The sequence below is a fragment of the Rhinolophus sinicus genome, chromosome 2 (genome assembly GCF_057876585.1).
Source record: "Rhinolophus sinicus isolate RSI-liver-muscle chromosome 2, RSI-T2T, whole genome shotgun sequence".
In the NCBI taxonomy this organism is placed as follows: Eukaryota; Metazoa; Chordata; class Mammalia; order Chiroptera; family Rhinolophidae; genus Rhinolophus; species Rhinolophus sinicus.
Window position 1 is genome coordinate 32,299,252 of NC_142502.1, and position 20,137 is coordinate 32,319,388.

The following is a 20,137-nucleotide window of genomic DNA, read 5'->3' on the forward strand; positions in this document are numbered from 1 at the left end:
TAATTATTTTGCTTTGGACTGCAGTTGGCAGCAGCAAGAGTGGTAAAATGTGAGTCTATTGGGAATTTATTTTGTATTTTGGGCTGGCAAGATTGCCTGATTGGTTGAGGTGGTGTATAAGAAGGAAAAGATGGTTCAAGGATTTTGAATTAAATAAATGGAAAAAATGGAGTTTCTATTAACTGATATAGGAAAACTGCTGAAGGTACCTAACTACTCCATAGTAGAAAGATGCTGTCTTTCAGTTTGGCCTCCTTTGAAGGCAGTTTTTTTCTTGCCTTCTTCCATATCTTTCATTTCCTTTGCTTAGATTCATCTCTCAACCACACCACTCTCATTCAAGTGAGAGAATATATGAAGCACTGCATTAGACACTGGAAAGGATATAAAAATATGTAGGTTGTGACCCCACACATTCCTAACAATCGCTATGAATATAACTAGGATTTTATAGATGCAAAGCCTAACAGCTATAAATATAATGATTGAAAAATACACCTGCATACTAATTAAAAATTTTGTGCAAAACAGCATAAAGTCAAAAGGTAAAACATAGCATGAAGAAAATATTTATGAATAGAATACAGAAAAAATTATTATCCAGAGTAAAAAAAAAAAAACCTCCTGAAATCAATAAGGATAATTGAATTCAACAAGAAAATAAGTAAAAGAGATGAAGAGGCAACTCAAATACAAATGATATATAAAAAGATGCTCAATATTACTAATAATTATGGAAATGTATGTTACACAAAATTATAGTTTTATGTAATATACTTACAATTAAAATATATATCTAGTTTTGACAAAAAGAAAAAACAAGTCTCTCACTATTAGTAGGAAAATGTATTAATAATGACATTTTAGAGAGTAAAAGGGCAAATCTTTAAAAAGTTTAAAGGAAAATATATTTTAATCAGTAATTCACTTCTGAATATCTACTCCACAGAACACAGGTGCAGAAGGCAATATGTCCAAAGTGAATTTTATACATTATTGTTTGTAATAAGGGTTAGAAACAATATAAATGTCAAAATATGCTGGAATATCCATAGTATGGTGTACTAAATAGCAATTGGAGAATAAGGTAAATTCGTATGACCTCTAGGGAAATATATCCAACTCATATTATTAAGTTAAAATAAAGCATTTTGCAAGACTAGACACATAGTATGATCGCAATTTACTTTTTTTAATTCATGTAAATGTAATACAAATTATAAGAAAGACCAGCAAGTATATACACTAAATTGTCAACAATGGTCACCTTTGTGTTGGAAAATGCAACAGGGAGAGATCTGAAGGTGAATCTTCACTTTTTAGTCTATATAGTCCTATATTTAAAAAATGTTTTACAATAATATACTTAGGCATCACTTCTATAAATAAATAAATAATTCCTATTCTGCAAGGTTCCTTTTCAGCTGACTATACGATATTTTTGCTTCTCCCCAGAATGCCCAGTCTTATTGGTTTCTATTTCTCTAAGATTTTCCACTACGCAAAGAACTTCAACCCTTTCCTCAGATTGTAGAAACTGCATTTCTTCAACATTTCTGCATTACATTGCATTGTTTCTCATAGTGACCAATTTGTAATCCTACCAACCATGTATAAAACTTCCTGTTGCTCCATAACTATTTCAATAGTTAGTTTTATCAGACTTTTTAGCGTTTTAAAAATAAGGTGGGTGTGATATGATAGTCCAAGTATGTTTATTTAGATTTCCTTTTTACATAATGAGGTAGAATATATTTTCTATATTTATGGGCGATTTATGTTTGCTCTTCTATGATTACTTATTTGTGTCTTTTGACCATTTTTTTTTCTACTAAGCTATCAGTGTTTTTCTTATTGATCTGTAGGAACACTTTGAAATATTCTGGATATTAATCTTTGGTTGTTATATATTTGAAACTATTCCTCCAAATTTGTGACTTGTCTTTTCTTTTTTTTTTCACATTATCTTTTGATGAACAGAAACACTTATGTTTAATAAAGTCTAATGTACTTATCTTTCCATTTGTGTTATATATTTTTGAATCTTATTTTTTAAAATCCTTCCTTATCCCAGACCAAAAAAAAAAAAACCCCCACAAAAAAGTCACCTGATCTTTCTTTTTAAAGTGCTAAGATTTTCGCCTTTCACATTTTAGTTATAAACTTGTTGTCAAGTGGTTTTTATTTGAGCCCATATAGTGTTCTAATTTCTCTTGTTTCCATAGACTTAGCCATTTGTCTTATTGAATAATCCATCATTTTGCTGGTGATTTTTAAATTTTTTTATTGAGGAATATTGGGGAACAGTGTGTTTTCCCAGAGTCGAGTCGTTGCTTTTCAGTCTACTTGTGGGGGGGCACAGCTCAGCTCCAAGTTAAGTCATTATCTTCAATCTAGTTGTGGAGGGCACAGCTCACTGGCCCATGTGGGAATCGAACTGGCGACCTTAGTGTTATGACTACCGTGCTCCAACCACTGAGCTAACCAGCCACCCCCACCCCTGGTGATTTTAATGCCACCTCTGTTACTTACCTAGTCTGTTTCTTTAGTTTCTGTATACCTGAGCCAATAACTTATTACGTATTAAAGTTTAAATATTAGTATCTCATAGGGCCTATTAACTCAATTTGTGTCATGGTGATTCTTGGCCCTGGCACTTAACATATCAAATTGCCAAAGTTCAAAAAATAAACATGTGGAATTTTTTTTGGTATTCTTTGTACTATTAATTAACAATTGCCTATTAATCAATTAGAGAAAAATTGACATGTTTAGTATACTGAGTCCTCCCACTGACATTTATTAACATCATTCTGTTAATTGACATAGGTCTATTTAATTTTTCTGAATATGGATTTATCATTTTCTTTAAAAATATATTACACATTTCTTATTAGATTGATAGACATATTACATATTTTATAGTTATAAATAATAATGAATGTCTCTTTAAATAATATTTTCTGTTTGTTACTGGTATAATGACATGCTTTATAAGTTTATCCTTTTATTAAACAGCAGTTGTTCCTAATTCTAGTGCCAATAATGCATCTGAATTTAGGATTCTTTTTGGTTGAAAATATATCAATAATCATATCATCTAAAGTAATAACCACTTTTGCTTCTATTGCAATCCTTTAACTTATTTTTTCTTTTATTGTTTCACTGTAGAACATCCAGTACAATATTGAATAAAAGTATTGATAGTAGTCTTCCATTTTTTTATTCTAATTTTAAATGGAATGTTTTTAATGAATCATCATTAAGTGTGCTGTTTTGCTATGAATTATTTTTGATGATATACTATAGCAAGATAAGACAGTTCTCATTTATTCCTAGTTCAGTAATATACTATTATCACTGTTTCTATTCAATGTTGTACAAGAGGTCTTAGCCAGACCATAAGACAAGAAAAATAAATTTAAGGCAAAAAAGGTTGTAAAGGAGGAAATGAATATTTTAATAAGATACAATTATCTACTTAAAAATTATTCTGCAGAAAAATATTGGAAATGATAGAAGAATACAGCAAAGTATGTGCACATAAGATCATTATACAGAAGTCCATTGTCATTCTTTATGCTAATAATAAACAATTAGAACATGCTTAAAAAGATGACACCTTTAACAATAGCAAATACTTATGAATAAATCTAACAAATGACATACAATCTCTGGGAAAACAAAAAAATGAGGTTTAGAAAGACAATCTAATTAAATAAAATATTACACAATGTTAATGTAGAGGTAAAATTAATATCATAAAAATATTCAATTGACTAATATTCAATTCCATTAAATATACCCACAGAGAAAATTCATTAGTAGTGTTAGAGAAAGAAATCAAAATGATGCTTTTTCTGAAAGCAGAAATTTTAAGATCACCATCATACATTAAAGATGAGTTTGTGAGGAACATAGCAATTTTAAAGTCTTTGAATTAATGATAATATTGTTGCTTACTGTGTTGATATCTTACATTTGACTCTTTCAGAACTGCTTCCCAACCAGTAGGCTGGAGCAATTAATGGAGAGTCCCAGTAGAACAAATGCAGGGAAGAGAGTGAGAATATCATGAGTTGACTATGTCACCCAATAGAAAATCATTGTTTTCAAGGTAGTATGCTCTATGCAAATCTCTTTTTCTGTTTCAATGACCCCTCTGTACCCTCACCTATTTAATACTATTGCCAATAGTGTCTTCCTTTTTTACAAAGTGTGGTGATAGATCTTCTCTGTTAGTTAACCCCAGGTTATTGAAATATCCATTGTTATTTCTTCTACATCTGGTCTGATTATCTTAATTTGAGTGTGCTTGTGTGAACACTTATATACAATAAATACCATTGAGTAAAATAAAGTCAAAATAATCTAAAATCCTGTCAGATAAAAGAGTACTCTGATCTTTCCATAGCTTATTATCCAAAACATTAGTAACTAAACATTGAATTAAAACCTCACAGATATTTAAGAACAAGAAAAAGAAGATATTAGAATAAAAAATGTAGGTGGCATTTTGCTTATTTTTTTCTATAACCAGATCAATTGAGTATAAAATATAACATTTGCAGTTTACTTAACAAATATTCAGTATAATAATATAAAACTACCAGATCTACTTACAGTTAGTATAATCTTTGCTTGATTATGTTTATGCAGAGGACGCTTAGAAATGAAAACTTGCACTAAAATTTCCTAGTGACATCTAGTGTAACTTAAAATGCCATCCTTGTTGGTCTGACACAACGAGAATTACCTACTCTGCTCATATTAGAGCAGCTTAATTATTTATAAAGGAGGATTTGGATCAGATGAGATAAAAGATTATTAAAGCACTGCTATAAAAATTTGATGATGCTGAATTATGACACTAGTGATATTAAGGGAAATTTAATGGTTATCTTAAATGTGTATAGCATTTACCTAATAACTACCAGACTTGTAAAAAAAAAATCTCCACTGAGCTTAAGGTAAGATTGAAAATAGGGCTGCATTGAAAAACAGCAGTATTTTGCATATGAGTGACTAGACATTGGCTTGAATTACTAAAGGTGAATATTCATGAGTATTTACTGAAGTAATGCAACAGAAGTTTAGCTGTGCAATATCCAATTGCAAACTTACACAACAGCAAAAAAACACGAATAACTTAAGCATTCATAGTAGAGTAATGATTTCTGTCATTCACAAATCTGCCTGAATCCAATATATGAACTAAATCATTAGTTTTGGTCATTGTGTTGTGATAACATGTGCACATTTACTTTGGGAGATTGTAGAATAGACTTTATTGAGATGCCTGAAATTAGGCTAAGCCAATTGTATAATATGGCTTGGGCAGCCTGCTTAGAGATAAAAAAAAAAAAAATGAATCATGCTGTTTACAACCCAAGGAGTCTATGGTTTATAGATTATTAGCTAAAATGTAATCCAGAGAACAAATGTGCCTTGTGACTGCATGTCAGTAAAGGTCAAGACACTGGCACATATCCAAGCTAAATTACTTTCCAAAAACAGAGGATAGATCTGAAAACATCAGCTTTTCTCTGTCATAAAAGTCTACCAATCAATTCAGCCCCTGTACTCACCAGTTTCTGTGTGCCTAACTCCCTGATGAACATGAGGGAAGCAGGAGTGTTATTTGAAGATATTTACCATCAGAGTGGACAATTATAAAATAATCAAAGACTAACCATGGGATTCTAGCAGTGTGACATTATTTATAAGTTCTGTAGAAATTCAGGAATGGTAGAATTTGGTGCAAACTAATATAATAATCTTCTAAAATATGAATGATAATAATAGCTAACATTTATTGACAGCTTACAATGTCAGGCACATAGTAATAATCACTTATCATGTGTTATGATTAGTGTATGCCTCATGCACTGTGATAAGAATGACCTTCACCATTTTATAATAATAATCACGTACATTAGGTACTATTAAATATTCAACAATATGTGTTAAATGTATAGATAAATGAATAAATGAGTGGAAAAAAACTGAGGCTCAAAAAGTTTAAATAACTTCATGTGGCTGAAAGATTTGAAACTTAAGCAGAGCCGTAGAATATGGGTAGATTTGGCACAGGAAAGAAGGGAGGACATGCCAAGTACAAAAAGTGGCAAGAGAAAAAAACTATACAAGCAGAATAAGCTCCATATGCTTGTGGGAAAAAGAGACAATAAGTCTAACTAGGAAGGGAGTATGTGTGGTGAAGTATTAGGGAGTACATTTGGTATAGAATGGGGACAATGACTTTTTTGAAGTCTAGAAAAAAGAGTTTGAAAATAATGCAGTGACTGTAAGCAGAATGACAAGGAAATTTTTAATAAAGGTGTAAACTGGAAGTATTGGGTAATGTGGATTTGGCAGAAAGAATTTATCTAAGATAGAAAGAAGTTGCAGTAGTCTAAACAGAATTATGAGGGTTTGGATTTTGGTAGTGATTGCACGGGAGATAAAAAAGAAAAGGCTAGGAACTATTTTGAAAAGAAATAGCTATAGATGGTAACAGATTAAGGAATGAAGAATCCAGTGTTTAGTGGGAACATATATCAAATGATAATACTACTAAAAGAAAAATAGACATGGAATATATTGTTTATCTTCATTAAAAGAAAAATAGAATTGAAATTGAAATCAGTTTGAGGAGAAAAATTTCACATAGAGTTTGAGGTGATAGTGTTATCTCCAAATTTACGTAGTCTACGAATAAATGAAAAGATCAGACTAGTATAAAGAAAAAAATCAGGCTTAGAGATACAGATTTTTAAGTCATGGCATGAAAAAGAGGCACAATCTATGAAAAGCAGATTTAATGGGAGAGGACGCAAGTTCAGGTTCTGGTTGTGATATGGAACTTGAATAAGTTGCTTAACAGTTCTGAAACAGAGTTACTCCATGTTTGAAGTGGAGAAGATAATATCTACTTCACAGTATTTTGAGCATACAAAGTGGAAGGGTCTTGCAAAATGTAAACTATGTAGATACAAATACAGTTATATGGTTAGTCATGATAATGAAAGGGTAGATATTTTAAGCTATGTTTTTCTTAAAGGCTTTGTGTTTGAGACTTTAGCCTTTTTTCTCTTGACTGAAGAGCCACATCTTACTGTGTTACAGAATGGATGATTCATTATTACATACACAAAGAGGGTCTGTTGGCCTGTCTACTTCTAAAATACACTAAAAACAATTCCTTTCTAAATTCTGACAAATCACTGAATAATCAATCATTTTTGAGGTTGCTTAATTGGAGATACATAATTTTACGTGTTTTTTTATTAAAGTTTATTGGGGTGACAATGGTTAGTCAAGTTACATAGGTTTCAAGTGTACAATTCTGTAATATTTCATCTATATATCACATTATGTGTTTACCACCCATAGACACAGACAGTAGTTTAGTGGTTACCAGAGGGTAAAAAGGGAGTGGGTGGTAGATGAGGGTAAACGGGATCAAATATATGGTGATGGAAGGAGATAGATAATTTTTAACTAGCAAATAAAGGAATAAACAAGATACATTTCCAGTTCCAAAGTTCTCCTTGTAGCATATTTACTTGAGTTAAAAAGAATCTTAAATATCACTTACAGTATATTTTTTTAATGTTTTCAACCTTGAAATTGCAAAATTCTAAACTATAAATTGACACATTTAAGCACATTAACTGCATGGTAATCAATTTTTGATTTTATGAGTTTTAAAGTTACTAATTGCATTGAAATAAATAATACTACCTTAGTAAAAATAAATGAAACATAGATGCCTGAACAGTGTACAAGTTCTTAGAGGGGCAAGACTAGGTATGCTTTTTGTTCTTAGGCTATGTTTATAATATTTTATTTTTTTAAATTAATCTGAAAAAATGTTGTTATCCAGTTTATTCATTTTGGTTGAATGACACCTGTGGATCTTGGTATTTCTTAAGGAAATCCAAATTCAGATTTGGGTGCATAATGACAAATTAACATAATTTGTAAATAAATTGTGATTATATTTTACTTTCCTTTTCTTCCCTTTATTTTTCCTATGCTGGCCAAGGTCTGAGCTGTTAATTATAGATCTCACAAATATCACAATTCTACTTTCCAAAAGTATCCAAAGGATTATATGGACATCATTTTAATTCTCACCAATAGGTTTGAGCCTCCCAGGACAGGGACTATTTCTTAATTTAATCTTTGCCTAACCAGCACCTTGGACAGTGCCAAGCATCAACTGGGAACTTACCTATTTTGAAGCAGTTGAGTATATGGATGATTTTTGTCGTGGTACCATAGTGGTCTTATATCTCGCTGGAGATACTATTCACCAGGGCTTGGATATCTTTTTAAATTTTTCTGTAACGATATTGCTTGTACCCAAGCTACTTCTAAATTGTTTTAATTTCATTTTTAATGCAAGGTTTTATACTTGGAAAATAAAATTTTACACTACAATTCATGTTAGCATAAACAACTATTATTTCAAAACATTGACCTTTTTACACACAAAACAACAATATTAACGTAAGAGGCATTTAATTAAAAAAAATCCCTTCTAAAACGATGTTTCGTTTTATTCTCATCTTCCAGTTCACTAAGGAATTCTTACAGGTGAGAGGGAGACCTTCATGCCTGTCCTCCCTCTCACTCCCCCCAAAAAAATTAAATTGGGAGGTAAAAAAGAATTTTACAGTCGGATTTTAAAAAATATTATTACGGTGGAATAGTATGGATTAGTGTACATCTTAAAGGCATATAGTATTCTGAATTCCCCTCCTCTCCAATTCCCCTTAAGCTCATACCGTATAAATACACTCTAGATGACTCATGTTACCCACATGCACTGCTATAAAGATTATGGATCCTAGCAATTGTTGCTCGTATTCACTGTGGAAACTAGAACTTAATAGAGAAGAAAATGTACCGAAGGCAAACTCGTCTGTAAATGATCTCTGTAAACCAATATTTATTCGGTTTGCACTAAATTAGTCGAGGCATCACAAGAACCCTTTGTCTGTGCGACTACGGGTCTGGCAACCATTATCTGCTCATGGAAGCGACGTCTGATGACTCCACCCGGACTGGGGGTGGGGGCGGTGCACCGCGTGGAAAGCTCGACTGAGAATTAAAGTGAGTGAACAAAGAGAACTCCCAGCATCCGCCCGTCAGCGCCTTGCAGCTGCAACTGGAGACGTCAGTCAATCCCGGAAGGCTGTTCGCATTCGTCTCCCTGAGAAAAGAGCTCAAGTAAATAATTGATGGAGATTGATCGAGCCCAGGACAAAGCTTTTCAAAAAAACAGTGCATCCGATTTCGAGTGGTTTTGGAATCTTCTGCCAAGTATAGAATATGGGAGTGCCGCAAGGACTTTGAACGTGGCTACCAGTCTTCCATCTCGGGCGTGGCTTTGGCCTTTTTGTCTTCTTGCCACCCCCACCCCCACCCGAGTCTCCGCCTTATTCTCTTTCTTCTGGAAAGTAGCCTCTCTTTGGTTAGTTCTACTCTGCCCTCCCTTGCAATCCCGCCCCCTCCCCTGCCCAGTCCAGTGAGGTCAACTCATGAATATCCTGCACTTCCTGGGGAGCGTCTGGCACGGCGTGGTACCTCCGGTGTTCGCCTGCTCCGAGCCGCAGCTCCAGCTGAGCCGCGGCCGGTCGCTCTGGGGCCTCTGCGTCTGCACGTGAACGCCTTTGTTTGGAGAAATCCAGGGGTTGTGGAACTTGGGTGAGGGAGCCCAAAGTCTTGCTCAGCCCGAAGATCGCATATTATACTAATGAAGTTAAACTTTCCTCGTCTCTGAAAGACACAATAAACCCTGAGGTCTCGGGAAGATCGGAAGCAAAGCGTTGTTGATTTGCATCAACTTCGAAACATCGCCTCTGCTGAGAAGTGAGAGCAGCTCTGGATTTCTAGAGGGATGGGGATGAGAGATGGAGTGGATCGATGAGCAGATTAAATCTGAGATTAAAAATCTTTGTTTGGGCCGTTCTGGGGTTGCTTAGCTGACGATTTCCACGAGGGAAGCCTTGAAGAGACACAACATCGTGTCACTGGGAGAAATACGTGACAGCGACCAGGTACCTTTGATTGTGGAAGCCGAGTTTGGGGAACCTGAGCTTTCTCCTAGGTTAGAGGTGTCTAGGAGCTGAGTTAAAATGTTCTCTGGTAGCTCTCAGTTCCGGAGTGGTTCTACCTATTTCAAAACTAAAATAATGTTGCATTGGCAATATAACTTGTTTGGGTGGTCCATGCGGATGAAGTAGGCCACACATTCTAGGAATATGTGGCTCAGGAAAAACACCTAGAAAATAAGTTGATGGACAACTCCTCCCCCCCCCCCCCCCAATGTCTTCTTCGTTCACTATTATTATCCAAAATGAGGTGGAAGGAGATCCCAGGAAGAGAAAGGGAGGTGGAGAAGGAGCTGTCCAGTAATATTTCTTTATAAAATGAGGAATTACTGCATGTTGACTAAGTTATACTTAAAATAGACAATAACAGGAATAATGCTAGTAAGGTAACTGGCAAGTATGTCCTTTCCTAATAGGAGGGATTTTTTTTTTTCCCTAAAGCAGAACTTTCTGTCTAGTCATGCCCTTCTCAGTGCTGTAGAGAGAAATTATAGTTCTAAGGAAAAGGCACCTAATTGACAAGCTGACTAGCTAGCTGATCACTAGGGAGAAAAACCCAGAAGACAATGGCTTGCTATTTTCCAGATTTTAAATGCCAGTGATGGATTTATCTTTGAAAAAAGTACACAATAGAAGTTGCTCTTTCACCATGAGTGAGGATGCACCAGCCTGCTGGGTGCAAACTCAGGATGCACTAGCCTTCTTGGGTGCAGGTTCTTTCTGTCTCAGAATTTGGCAGTGTAGAAAGGATTGGGTACTTTAAAAATACAACTTCGCCTATGATATACCATCTAAAAATATGCTTAAGAATAAAAATATTTTCTATCTAGCATTACACTTAAAACTAAAATGATTCACAAGAACTATGAAATTTGGATAAGTATAGAAAATGTCATCACCTGTAATTTTAAAAATTGTGCAGAGCTCCCAAAAAAACTTTTTTGAAAGTATTTTAAAAATTATTTCCCATAGCTAAAAAAAAATCCCTTTAGACTTACTAATGACTTAACTATATAGATGATTCCTAATGCCATTATTTTTGTGAAATCGAAGTTGATTTAAAGTCATTCATTATTTATGTTTTCTCTTAGAGTCTAAAGGAAATTGGATGCATTTATCTAACCAAGAACATTAACGGTTAGAGCTGTTTGAGAAAAGTGCATTGTATCCATAGCAATTTTTCTTCAGGAACCTCCGTCGTAACCCTTTTCCTGTAATTGACATTTGGGAATATTAAGTAAATAAAACTTTCTCTACTAAACTAGGCTTTAAAATGCAGATTTGAGGTGAGGAAAACCAAAGTTGAAAAGTCAAGGTATTGACAACTCTAGCATGTGGACATCTCCCTTTTCTCTGAAGCGTCTTCTTGATCTTATCCTCTTTTTTTTTTAATCCCCTTTCACATCAATTCTTTTCTGACTCCATGTCTCACTCTTGCCAAAACCTGTTACCTTGGGAATGTTAGGCTCACCTGCTTCCATATCGTCGTATTTTACTGAGGTGAAGTGAGATGGAAATAGCGCCCCCCTGGGCAAAACGAGAATTGACATTTCTGCATCATACTCTTTAAAGTCAAAGCTTCTATTAATCTCCTTCCAAATGTCATCATTTTCTAGGGCTTTCCTTGCACAGGAAAATCACCACTTGATCTGTAACAATCCAGACATGCTATGTGCTTTCCTTTTGTTTCTGTCCCAGATTAGAAAGGAAATTTGGTGGCGGCGAAGAGAGATGATGGACCATTCTAAATCGCATCCGGTACATTCTTCCTAGACAGCCATGAGTCAGCTACCGACGGGGGGCGCTGCCCCTGCTACCGCCGCAGCTTCTGCCGCCGCTGCTGCCACAGAGGCTCGCCTGCACCCGGAGGGCAGCAGCAGAAAGCAGGCGCGTGCTCAATCACCCGCTAGACTGAGGGACAATTCGGTCCGACAGACAACCGCGGCTACCCGATCCCCGGTGGGGGCAGGCACTAAACTCAACTCTTTGCGGCAGCAGCAATTGCAGCAGCAGCAGCAGCAGGGCAGCAAGACCGGGGGCCGCGCGGCGCCTTCTGCCATCGCCAGAGGAAGCGGAGGCGGGGCGGAGAAGGCGGTGCCCCTGCCTCCCAAAGGGGCCGTGCCGGGAACTGTCCAGCCCGCTACTGGTGCTGAAGCAGCCCCCTCGGTGACCCTGGGCCCGGTGGGCGGCAGGAGGCCTGGCCCGCCCGAGGAGCCGTCCCAGGAGCTAGAGGCCGTGTCTTCTAAACTGGGGGAACCCCCTCCGCTCGGGGAAGGGGGAGGAGGGGGTGGGGAAGGAGGAGGAGCCGGCGGCGGCTCCGGGGAAAGGGAGGGGGGTGCTCCGCAGCCGCCGCCGCCGCCCAAGGGCTGGCGAGGGAAAGGCGTGCGCTCACAGCACAGGGGCGGCAGCGGTGGGGAGGGGGCCTCCACTTCGCCATCCGCCTCTTCTGCGGGCAAAACCCCAGGCCCTGGCAGCAGAAACTCCGGAAGCGGCGCTGTGGGGGGCGGCAGCGGTGGCGGAGGGAGCTACTGGAAAGAAGGATGTCTGCAGTCTGAGCTCATTCAATTCCACCTCAAGAAGGAGCGGGCGGCAGCGGCAGCAGCCGCGGCACAGATGCACACTAAGAACGGCAGCGGCTGCAGCAGCCGCAACTCCCCGGTTTCTGGCGCCTCTGCCATTTTCGAGTCTCTTGCAGTCCCTTCCGCCTCCCCAATGGCGGCGGCTGCGGAGGGCCCCCAGCAGAGTGCAGAGGGCAGTGCGAGCAGTGGGGGCATGCAGGCTGTGGCGCCCCCTTCGTCGCAGCCGCACCCGCAGCAGCTCCAAGAGCAGGAAGAAATGCAGGAGGAGATGGAGAAGCTTCGAGAGGAAAACGAGACTCTAAAAGTGAGAAGGGTAGGGGGAGACGAGGGGTGGGGGGGCGGACGGCGGGGAAGTGTAGGCCTCCGAGGATTAGGGCGTGTCCCGGCGGGGGGGGGGTGTGTGTGTGTGAGAGGCTGATAACCTGCTAGGCAGCCTTAAAGAGGGAGGGGAACAGGAAATGAGAGGAGGGGGTTCCTAGGCCTTTTACGGATTTAAAACAACCTGAGATTAGTAGCATTAGGTTTTAACGCATAGCCAAATCTGGGCCTCCTTCGTTTTGCTAATTATCATGATTTACTCCACATTTTCACGGAGAGAGTAAGATTAGGAGAACGGGAGAAGACAGAAAGAGGGCCCGCTTTTCTAGTTTCTCCGTGGCACTCCTATCTCCTGGAGAGGGGGGCAATAAAGCTGAGAATTTGGATTTGGGATGGGGTGTGCGTGGTGTATGTCAGCGGGGTAGGGGGGCGAGGCTAACTTTGACCCGCGGCCTGTCACCTCCTCAGAACGAGATCGATGAGCTGAGGACGGAGATGGACGAGATGAGGGACACTTTCTTCGAGGAGGATGCCTGTCAACTGCAGGAAATGCGCCACGAGTTGGAGAGAGCCAACAAAAACTGTCGGATCCTGCAGTACCGCCTCCGCAAAGCCGAGCGCAAAAGGCTCCGCTACGCGCAGACCGGGGAAATCGATGGGGAGCTGTTGCGCAGCTTGGAGCAGGACCTCAAGGTCTGTGGCGAGGGAGCTCGGGGCGCGCGGCATGGCGGCGGGTGGGAACTCTGGACAAGGGCTCTTCGTGCTGAAAGGCAGAGCTTTAGAGGCACAGCTTTTTGCAACTCTGACCACACAATATCAGTCCCGGAAGGACACGGGGAAGAACAGACAGGTGGATCTGAAGAGCCTAGTGTGTGGAAGGCCTTGAGGAGTGCGAGCTCTGTGGACTCGCTGGGAACTAACTGCCTTTCTTCCAGGGGTGGTGGGAGGAGGGCGCCTCTTTTCCTGGCAGCAAACAAGGGTGTGGCAGAGCGCATGCTCTGGCCGTGATCTGGCCCCCAGAATCTACCTTCCCAATAAAGGCCAGGTGGAATCCTGCACTCTAGAACACTGCGATGAGGACTCCTCCAGAGTAATTGAAGCCCTGTATAGGAAGGGACAGCACTGGAAAGGTATGAGTTGAGATTCCTCTCTGCCAGACGCCCCCCCCACCCACCCGCCACCCCATCTTTCAGGACTCCTTCCGTTCTGTATTTACCACTTCCATAACTCCCCAAAAGGAAAACTGTGCCACTTGAGACCCCCTTTGGAAGTAAAGGGAGAGTGAAGTAAATGAAAGAAATACTTTACATTCTTTTTAAATGTGAACTTGTTTCTTCAGAATCTCTGCCAGTGGAAAACTCTGAACTTTGAAAATGCGTTTTTTAGACACCTGTGGTCTGTTCTGTTCAGTTTGGCTGTAAACAGATTTGTTGACAGTGTAAACCAGATGTGATCTTTATGGTCTTGGACAACCAAACAAATGTAATTTTATTTGTATTGACTTCAAGACATAAAAATCAAGTGTAATTATCCTGTTTGTCTTAAAGAAAGCTATAAAAAAACATTTTATGAAAGGCGTTGCATTATCTCTTTTTTCAACCTTTGTTGAGTATTCGCCATGCACCAGGCACTGTGGCAAGGATTGTTTCATATATTATTATCTCACTTAGTTCTCAAGAAGAAAAAATAAGGTAGGGATTATTAATACCGTGTTTCCTCGAAAATAAGACCTACCCCAAAAATAAACCCCAGATAAGATCTCATCCAGATGGACACATTTAGTACCTTATTTTCAGGCAAACACAGTAGTATCATTTAACAGATGCCTAAGCTGAACCTTTTACAGAGTTTAAGTGCTTAGCCTCTCCAGCCCTGGAACTTGGCTAGTGAGGTATCCAGGCTGGCTCCCCACGCAGTCTGTAAACACAGCCTGTGTCCTGAGCCACTACACTAGACAGCTCCTCTTTTCTTCCAAACCCTGAAATTTCCAAGATAATCTCAAAACAGGAGGCAAAAATGCACAGTTATTTTTTAAAGAACAATCTTAAGGGCTAAAATTGTTCTTAAAACTAAGCACCTGAAAGTACAGAATCGAAATTCATCCTCCACACCCCACTTGTGGAAACTTTGTTTTCGTGTCTTTAAAATGGTGACAATAGAAGTTTCTACCTTACAGTTTTTTTGCAGAATTAGAGATTAGAGGAGATATGTGAAATTCACTACGTGTGAAAAAACACAATTGAACGTTTATTACCACGGTGTAGTATAGAGGTTAAAGGGAACTGAGTCGAGAGCCAGACTGGTCATTTGTTAGCTGTGTGACATTGAGCTTATTACTTCATATCTCTGAGATTCAGTTTCCACATCTATAAAATAGAAATAGTAATTGTACCTATCTCATGAGATTATCGTGAGGGTTAAATAGCTTATATATTGAATGGCTTATATATAAAGCATCTAGAATGATGCCTGCATATGGAAAACATATAAGTATTGGCTCTTAATACATTTTGTATGAATAGAACTTTACCCCATTTATTTTGTCGTCTTTAATTATATTTTGTTACAACACTTTAATTTAGGTTGCAAAGGATGTATCTGTGAGACTTCACCACGAATTAGAAAATGTGGAAGAAAAGCGAACAACAACAGAAGATGAAAATGAAAAATTGAGGCAACAGCTTATAGAAGTTGAGATTGCAAAGCAAGCTTTACAGAATGAACTGGAAAAAATGAAAGAGGTTAGTATTCAGTTATCTCATGGTGTGCTATATATTTTTTGCTCTTTAGAAAAGAATCCTGAGGACTAAGATGACTGTTAAAATAATTCCATTTTTTATGATTATAAGACAGTTTGTTCTTATCCAATATAGTAACACATACATGAGTTCATACTAATGAACAAGTAGCAAAGAAAAAATTTTGACCTCAGCCCTTCTTCTAACTTGACATATATGAGCTGTGACTGTTGTTTCATCCTGTGTCATCCAAACATACATTAGTGAAATAAATTACATAGCTGTACCAAGCACAAAGGGCCTTGTGTTAGCAGAGGGGTAGAGCTAGTTCTGTGAAATTACTACTGAGTTCACCGAACCACAGACTTTTAGGATGAAAAAGGCTATAAAGGCCATTCAATTGAATCAAATCTAATCTAATCATTGCTTGAATCCTCCTTATAACAAAACCTCCAAATGCTTAGAACATCACCAGTGACTAACCTTCAAAAGATCTGCAGTAGTAGCCAATTCTATCACAGTATAACTCTGTTTAAAGGTTTTCTATGTTTTGAGTTGAAATCTATTTAATTGCAACTTAAACCAATTCATCTTAGTTCTACCCTTCAGGGTAGAAGAGTCAGAGTTCTCTTCCACATCAGCTATTTCAAGATCTTGCCATGTTTCCTCTGAATCACCACAGAGAACAAAATAAATATCGAAGAAAATAATTGGAAGAGAAAAGAAACAAAAGTCTATCAAAAAATAATTAGCTTTGTGATAAGTAACAACATGAATTAAAATATTCTTTGAAAACTGCCTGAGTATACAGTGCAACTTGTAAAAACTATTATTGAGAATTACCAAATACACACGTGGTCCTTTGAACATTTTCTTCTGCTTAAATATGCAGAATTTAAATGACACTCTTAATCTTTCCATGGACTAACTGAGATATCGCAGTTTTCCATTGCTATGCTTATTTCAGAATGGTAGAAAATATATGTGCCGTGTATCAGTGAAAATATCAATAGTCTGATTAAGAATATGTATCAGAAATTTGTAGAAAACTGTTTCAGTGAGGTAAATTATTTTGTGGTCTTAGTTTCTACTTATGCTTTCCTGACTTTATACATTGTTTTAACATAGCATTTTAATGATATTTAATTATTGGCTAATGCCTAAGGGTGGCTGTGTGCTACATAGAAAATCATGGAGACTGGGAGCCATGTGGCTGTCTTCATAGGTAACTAACTTGGTGACTTAAAAGGCCTCTAACTTCTCCTTGCCCCAGTTTATTCAGTTTTAAAATGTGGTTTTTGATGATTCTTAACATCTGTGGCTATCATTACTTTTGTCATGAACGCCAAGACATTACAATTAAAGAGCAGCATAGGTTTGTTTTCTAAAGTTAAGAGATTAAATATGAAATTAATACAGATACGTTTCTTCAACGATACTACACTGTCGAAGTGCATAAAAAATTGAAAGTTTGATTTCCAGGAAAGAAATAAAGGGGGTACCTGTATTAGATTGTTAGGGCTGCCATAACAGCACCACAAACTGGGTGGCTTAAACAATAGACATATATTTTCTCACAGTTCTGGAGGTGAGAAGTCCCAAATCAAGGTGATGGCAGGGTTGACTCTTTCTGAGGACTGAGGGGAGGATCAGTCCTAAGCCGGTCCTTTTGGCATGTTGACGGCTGTCCTCAGGTTCACATGGCATTCTCCCTGTCACTCTCTGTGTCCAAATTTCCCCTTCTTACAACAACACTAACTGTATTAGATTAGGGTCCACCCTAATGATCTCGCTGTAGCTTGATTGCCTCTGTAAAGACCCTACCTCCAAATAAGGTCATCATCTGAGGTACTTGGGATTAAGACTTCAAAGTATGAATTGGGGGATGGGGCCACAATTCTCCCTAGAACAGTAGTCATTAAATACCTTTTGATGGGCAAGCAAAGAGAAAGTTTTTTTCCGCTAGCATTTGGCTCCATCCCATGTTCGTATCTCATTTACCTTCTCCCATATTCTTTGTTTATGCAATTAAAAACATTCAAGTCAAAACAAACTTCATGTGATGCTAAAGGATAAAAGTGAAATTCCTTGTGATTTGGTGTCATGTGCAAGTTTGTCAAGTGAGTGTCTGGAAAGTTGGACTTAAGAATGGCATAAGAGCTTTCTGATTTTTGTCCTGTGTCCAGGAAAGGAGAAAAATGGCTGTAGAATACCTGTCCATTAGACAGATGGGCCTGCTCCCATCTTGAAATAAAATCTGGCGACTGGGAAGCAGGGCTGGAATCTAGGAATATCCCCAGGAGAATCATTGTAAAGATGCATTTCCTTGATTGTGTTTCTCACACTCTTCCCTATAACTATTTCCGCCTTCAGGGCTCTAACTCTGTATTGAGAAAACACTCTTAACAGCACCAAGCAGTGTAGGTACATATGTTCATGTCAAAGAGGCAATTCATTCTCCTTGGAGTTACAAAATCCAAATTCCAATCCCTGATTAGAAACTACAATAGTAAAAGTGTAAGAAATTTAGAAGCAGGTATGCAGCACATCAGCTTTTAATTTAACCTTTTATTAAAAAGGGGCTCTGAAATAGCATTTATAGTTTAAGAAGATGGGGGTAGAGAAATAGAAATAGAGAGGAAGAGCAAGAGAGTGGAAAATAAAGATCTGAGGAATTCTAAATGTAATAAAGGGGAAATGAAAAATATTCTGGTAGGAAGTTCCATAATAATTCATTTGAAGTTGACCTTTATAGTGTTCAGAAAAATGTCAGAAATAGAAAAAAATAGTTTAAAAATATGTTTAGAAATCAGCAATGTATCATTTAAATAAGATTTTTGTAGTAGTGATTTTGTTACCCACCAAGAAGGTAAATATTAAAACTGAGCTGCAATAAGAACTGGCTTACTTGTAGGGTAGGAGCTGTGCGTTTGAAGACTGACTTGTCCCTTTACGATTGCAACAGCTTCAGGTAACCATCTGCTTCCTTGGTTGTAAAATGAAAGCATATTCAAGTCCTTGGTGACTGTTAACCACATGACTGTTAATCCCTTTGTGGAATTCTACTAGTGGCAAAAATAGAACCAGGCCATTTTGAAGAGAAGATACTAGTTATGGAGTGAAATCAAAACATGTTGAATAAAATATACTGTGAGAAGCAATCCTTCAACTCCCTGAGTTTACTTTCTCATATGGAGTCACATAGATGTTGAACAGCACTACTGGGACCAATAGGCCATCTGTTGGAGTTTGGCAACCCTTTACTAAAGGTTTAACTGGCTTCAAAGGTGTTGACCAATCGCTCTTAGGGCTGGTGGCTGCACAAAACCCTGTTGATCTGCTCATATCCATCTGCTTATCTTTTCCCCCTCAGAGTATGGAGTAGGCATCTGGGGCTGAGAAGAGTTGAGTAGAGACAGGATGGAGGTAATTAGTTGAGTCTACAGCAGTTCATTATATTGAAACAGCTGATATTCTGCCAACAGCAAACAAGAGGGACCTCTTAGGATGCTGTATTAGAATCTTAATGGCATTCTCATCCTGATTATAAAACATTGATTGCTACTAGCAGCATGCTTTTTTGCAATAGAAAAAGGCCTTTACCTTCATGTAACACGGGAAAAATGATGGTCTATCTTTCAGCATCACAGAGAGATAGAGGTTTCTGTGAAAGTTATTTCATGGAAATTATGACTAGCTCTTTGAATGCGAGGACAAGTTAATGCACAGATGGCATAAAGTGAGGGTCTGGAGAAGGCTCTCTGCAGTACATTGTCTGTGAGGGGTGAGTCTGCTCCATTTAATTGAAGGCCGCTGCCCTTCATGAAGTCCTGCTGCTGTAGGGAGAATCTTCTCATATCACCTTTAAGGTCTGGTATTTGGAGACGCATTGATAATAGACATTTGAGCAAATAAATAACCAACAGAAGATGTTTGAAAGCAGAAAGAGAAAAAAGTAACTAAGTGATGATGATAACTGTTCATTAGATCTTTTTTTATTTCAGAATCTGTTGTCTCATCTCACCCTCACACAAGAGTCTTAAAAGAAAATGGTTCTCTTAACTTTTCCTGGTCTTTGCTCTGGAGGGCTCTTAACTGGCTTACTACAAGAGCACAGGGGATTTTTGTTTTCTTTGTATTTGGTTAATATATCCTATCTATTACGATGAACTTTCATTCTAGAACAAAAAAATAATTAGTTCTATAAATTTCAACAATAGTGTCACTGGGGATTTTTTTTTTTTTTTTTGGTCTCTACTGTAGAAAGTATATCTGTATATTCAGACTCTCTTTACAGACAGAACACATTAATAAACAAATGCTTGTCCTGCATAATTATAATTACCTATTTATTTTTTATATAAAATAAAAAACTGAT

The 20,137-nt window shown here is 38.0% G+C and overlaps 1 protein-coding gene and 1 long non-coding RNA gene across 2 annotated transcripts in view; one reads left to right on the plus strand and one right to left on the minus strand.

Annotated features, from left to right (window-relative positions):
- Positions 1-8,939: 8,939 nt before the first annotated feature.
- Positions 8,940-11,825, minus strand: LOC141571711 (uncharacterized). The gene is made up of 2 exons (XR_012496746.1): positions 11,596-11,825; positions 8,940-9,223 (listed from the first exon to the last, which is right to left on the minus strand). It is a non-coding gene; the product is annotated as an uncharacterized LOC141571711 (long non-coding RNA).
- Positions 11,826-11,903: 78 nt separating this feature from the next.
- MTCL3 (MTCL family member 3) overlaps positions 11,904-20,137 on the plus strand; it is a 35,209-nt gene continuing 26,975 nt past the window's right edge. Inside the window, exons 1-3 of the mRNA XM_088795461.1 lie at positions 11,904-13,007; positions 13,490-13,714; positions 15,604-15,762. Coding sequence (XP_088651587.1) covers positions 11,904-13,007; positions 13,490-13,714; positions 15,604-15,762 — 1,488 coding nt within the window. The remainder of the gene's footprint in view (positions 13,008-13,489; positions 13,715-15,603; positions 15,763-20,137) is intronic.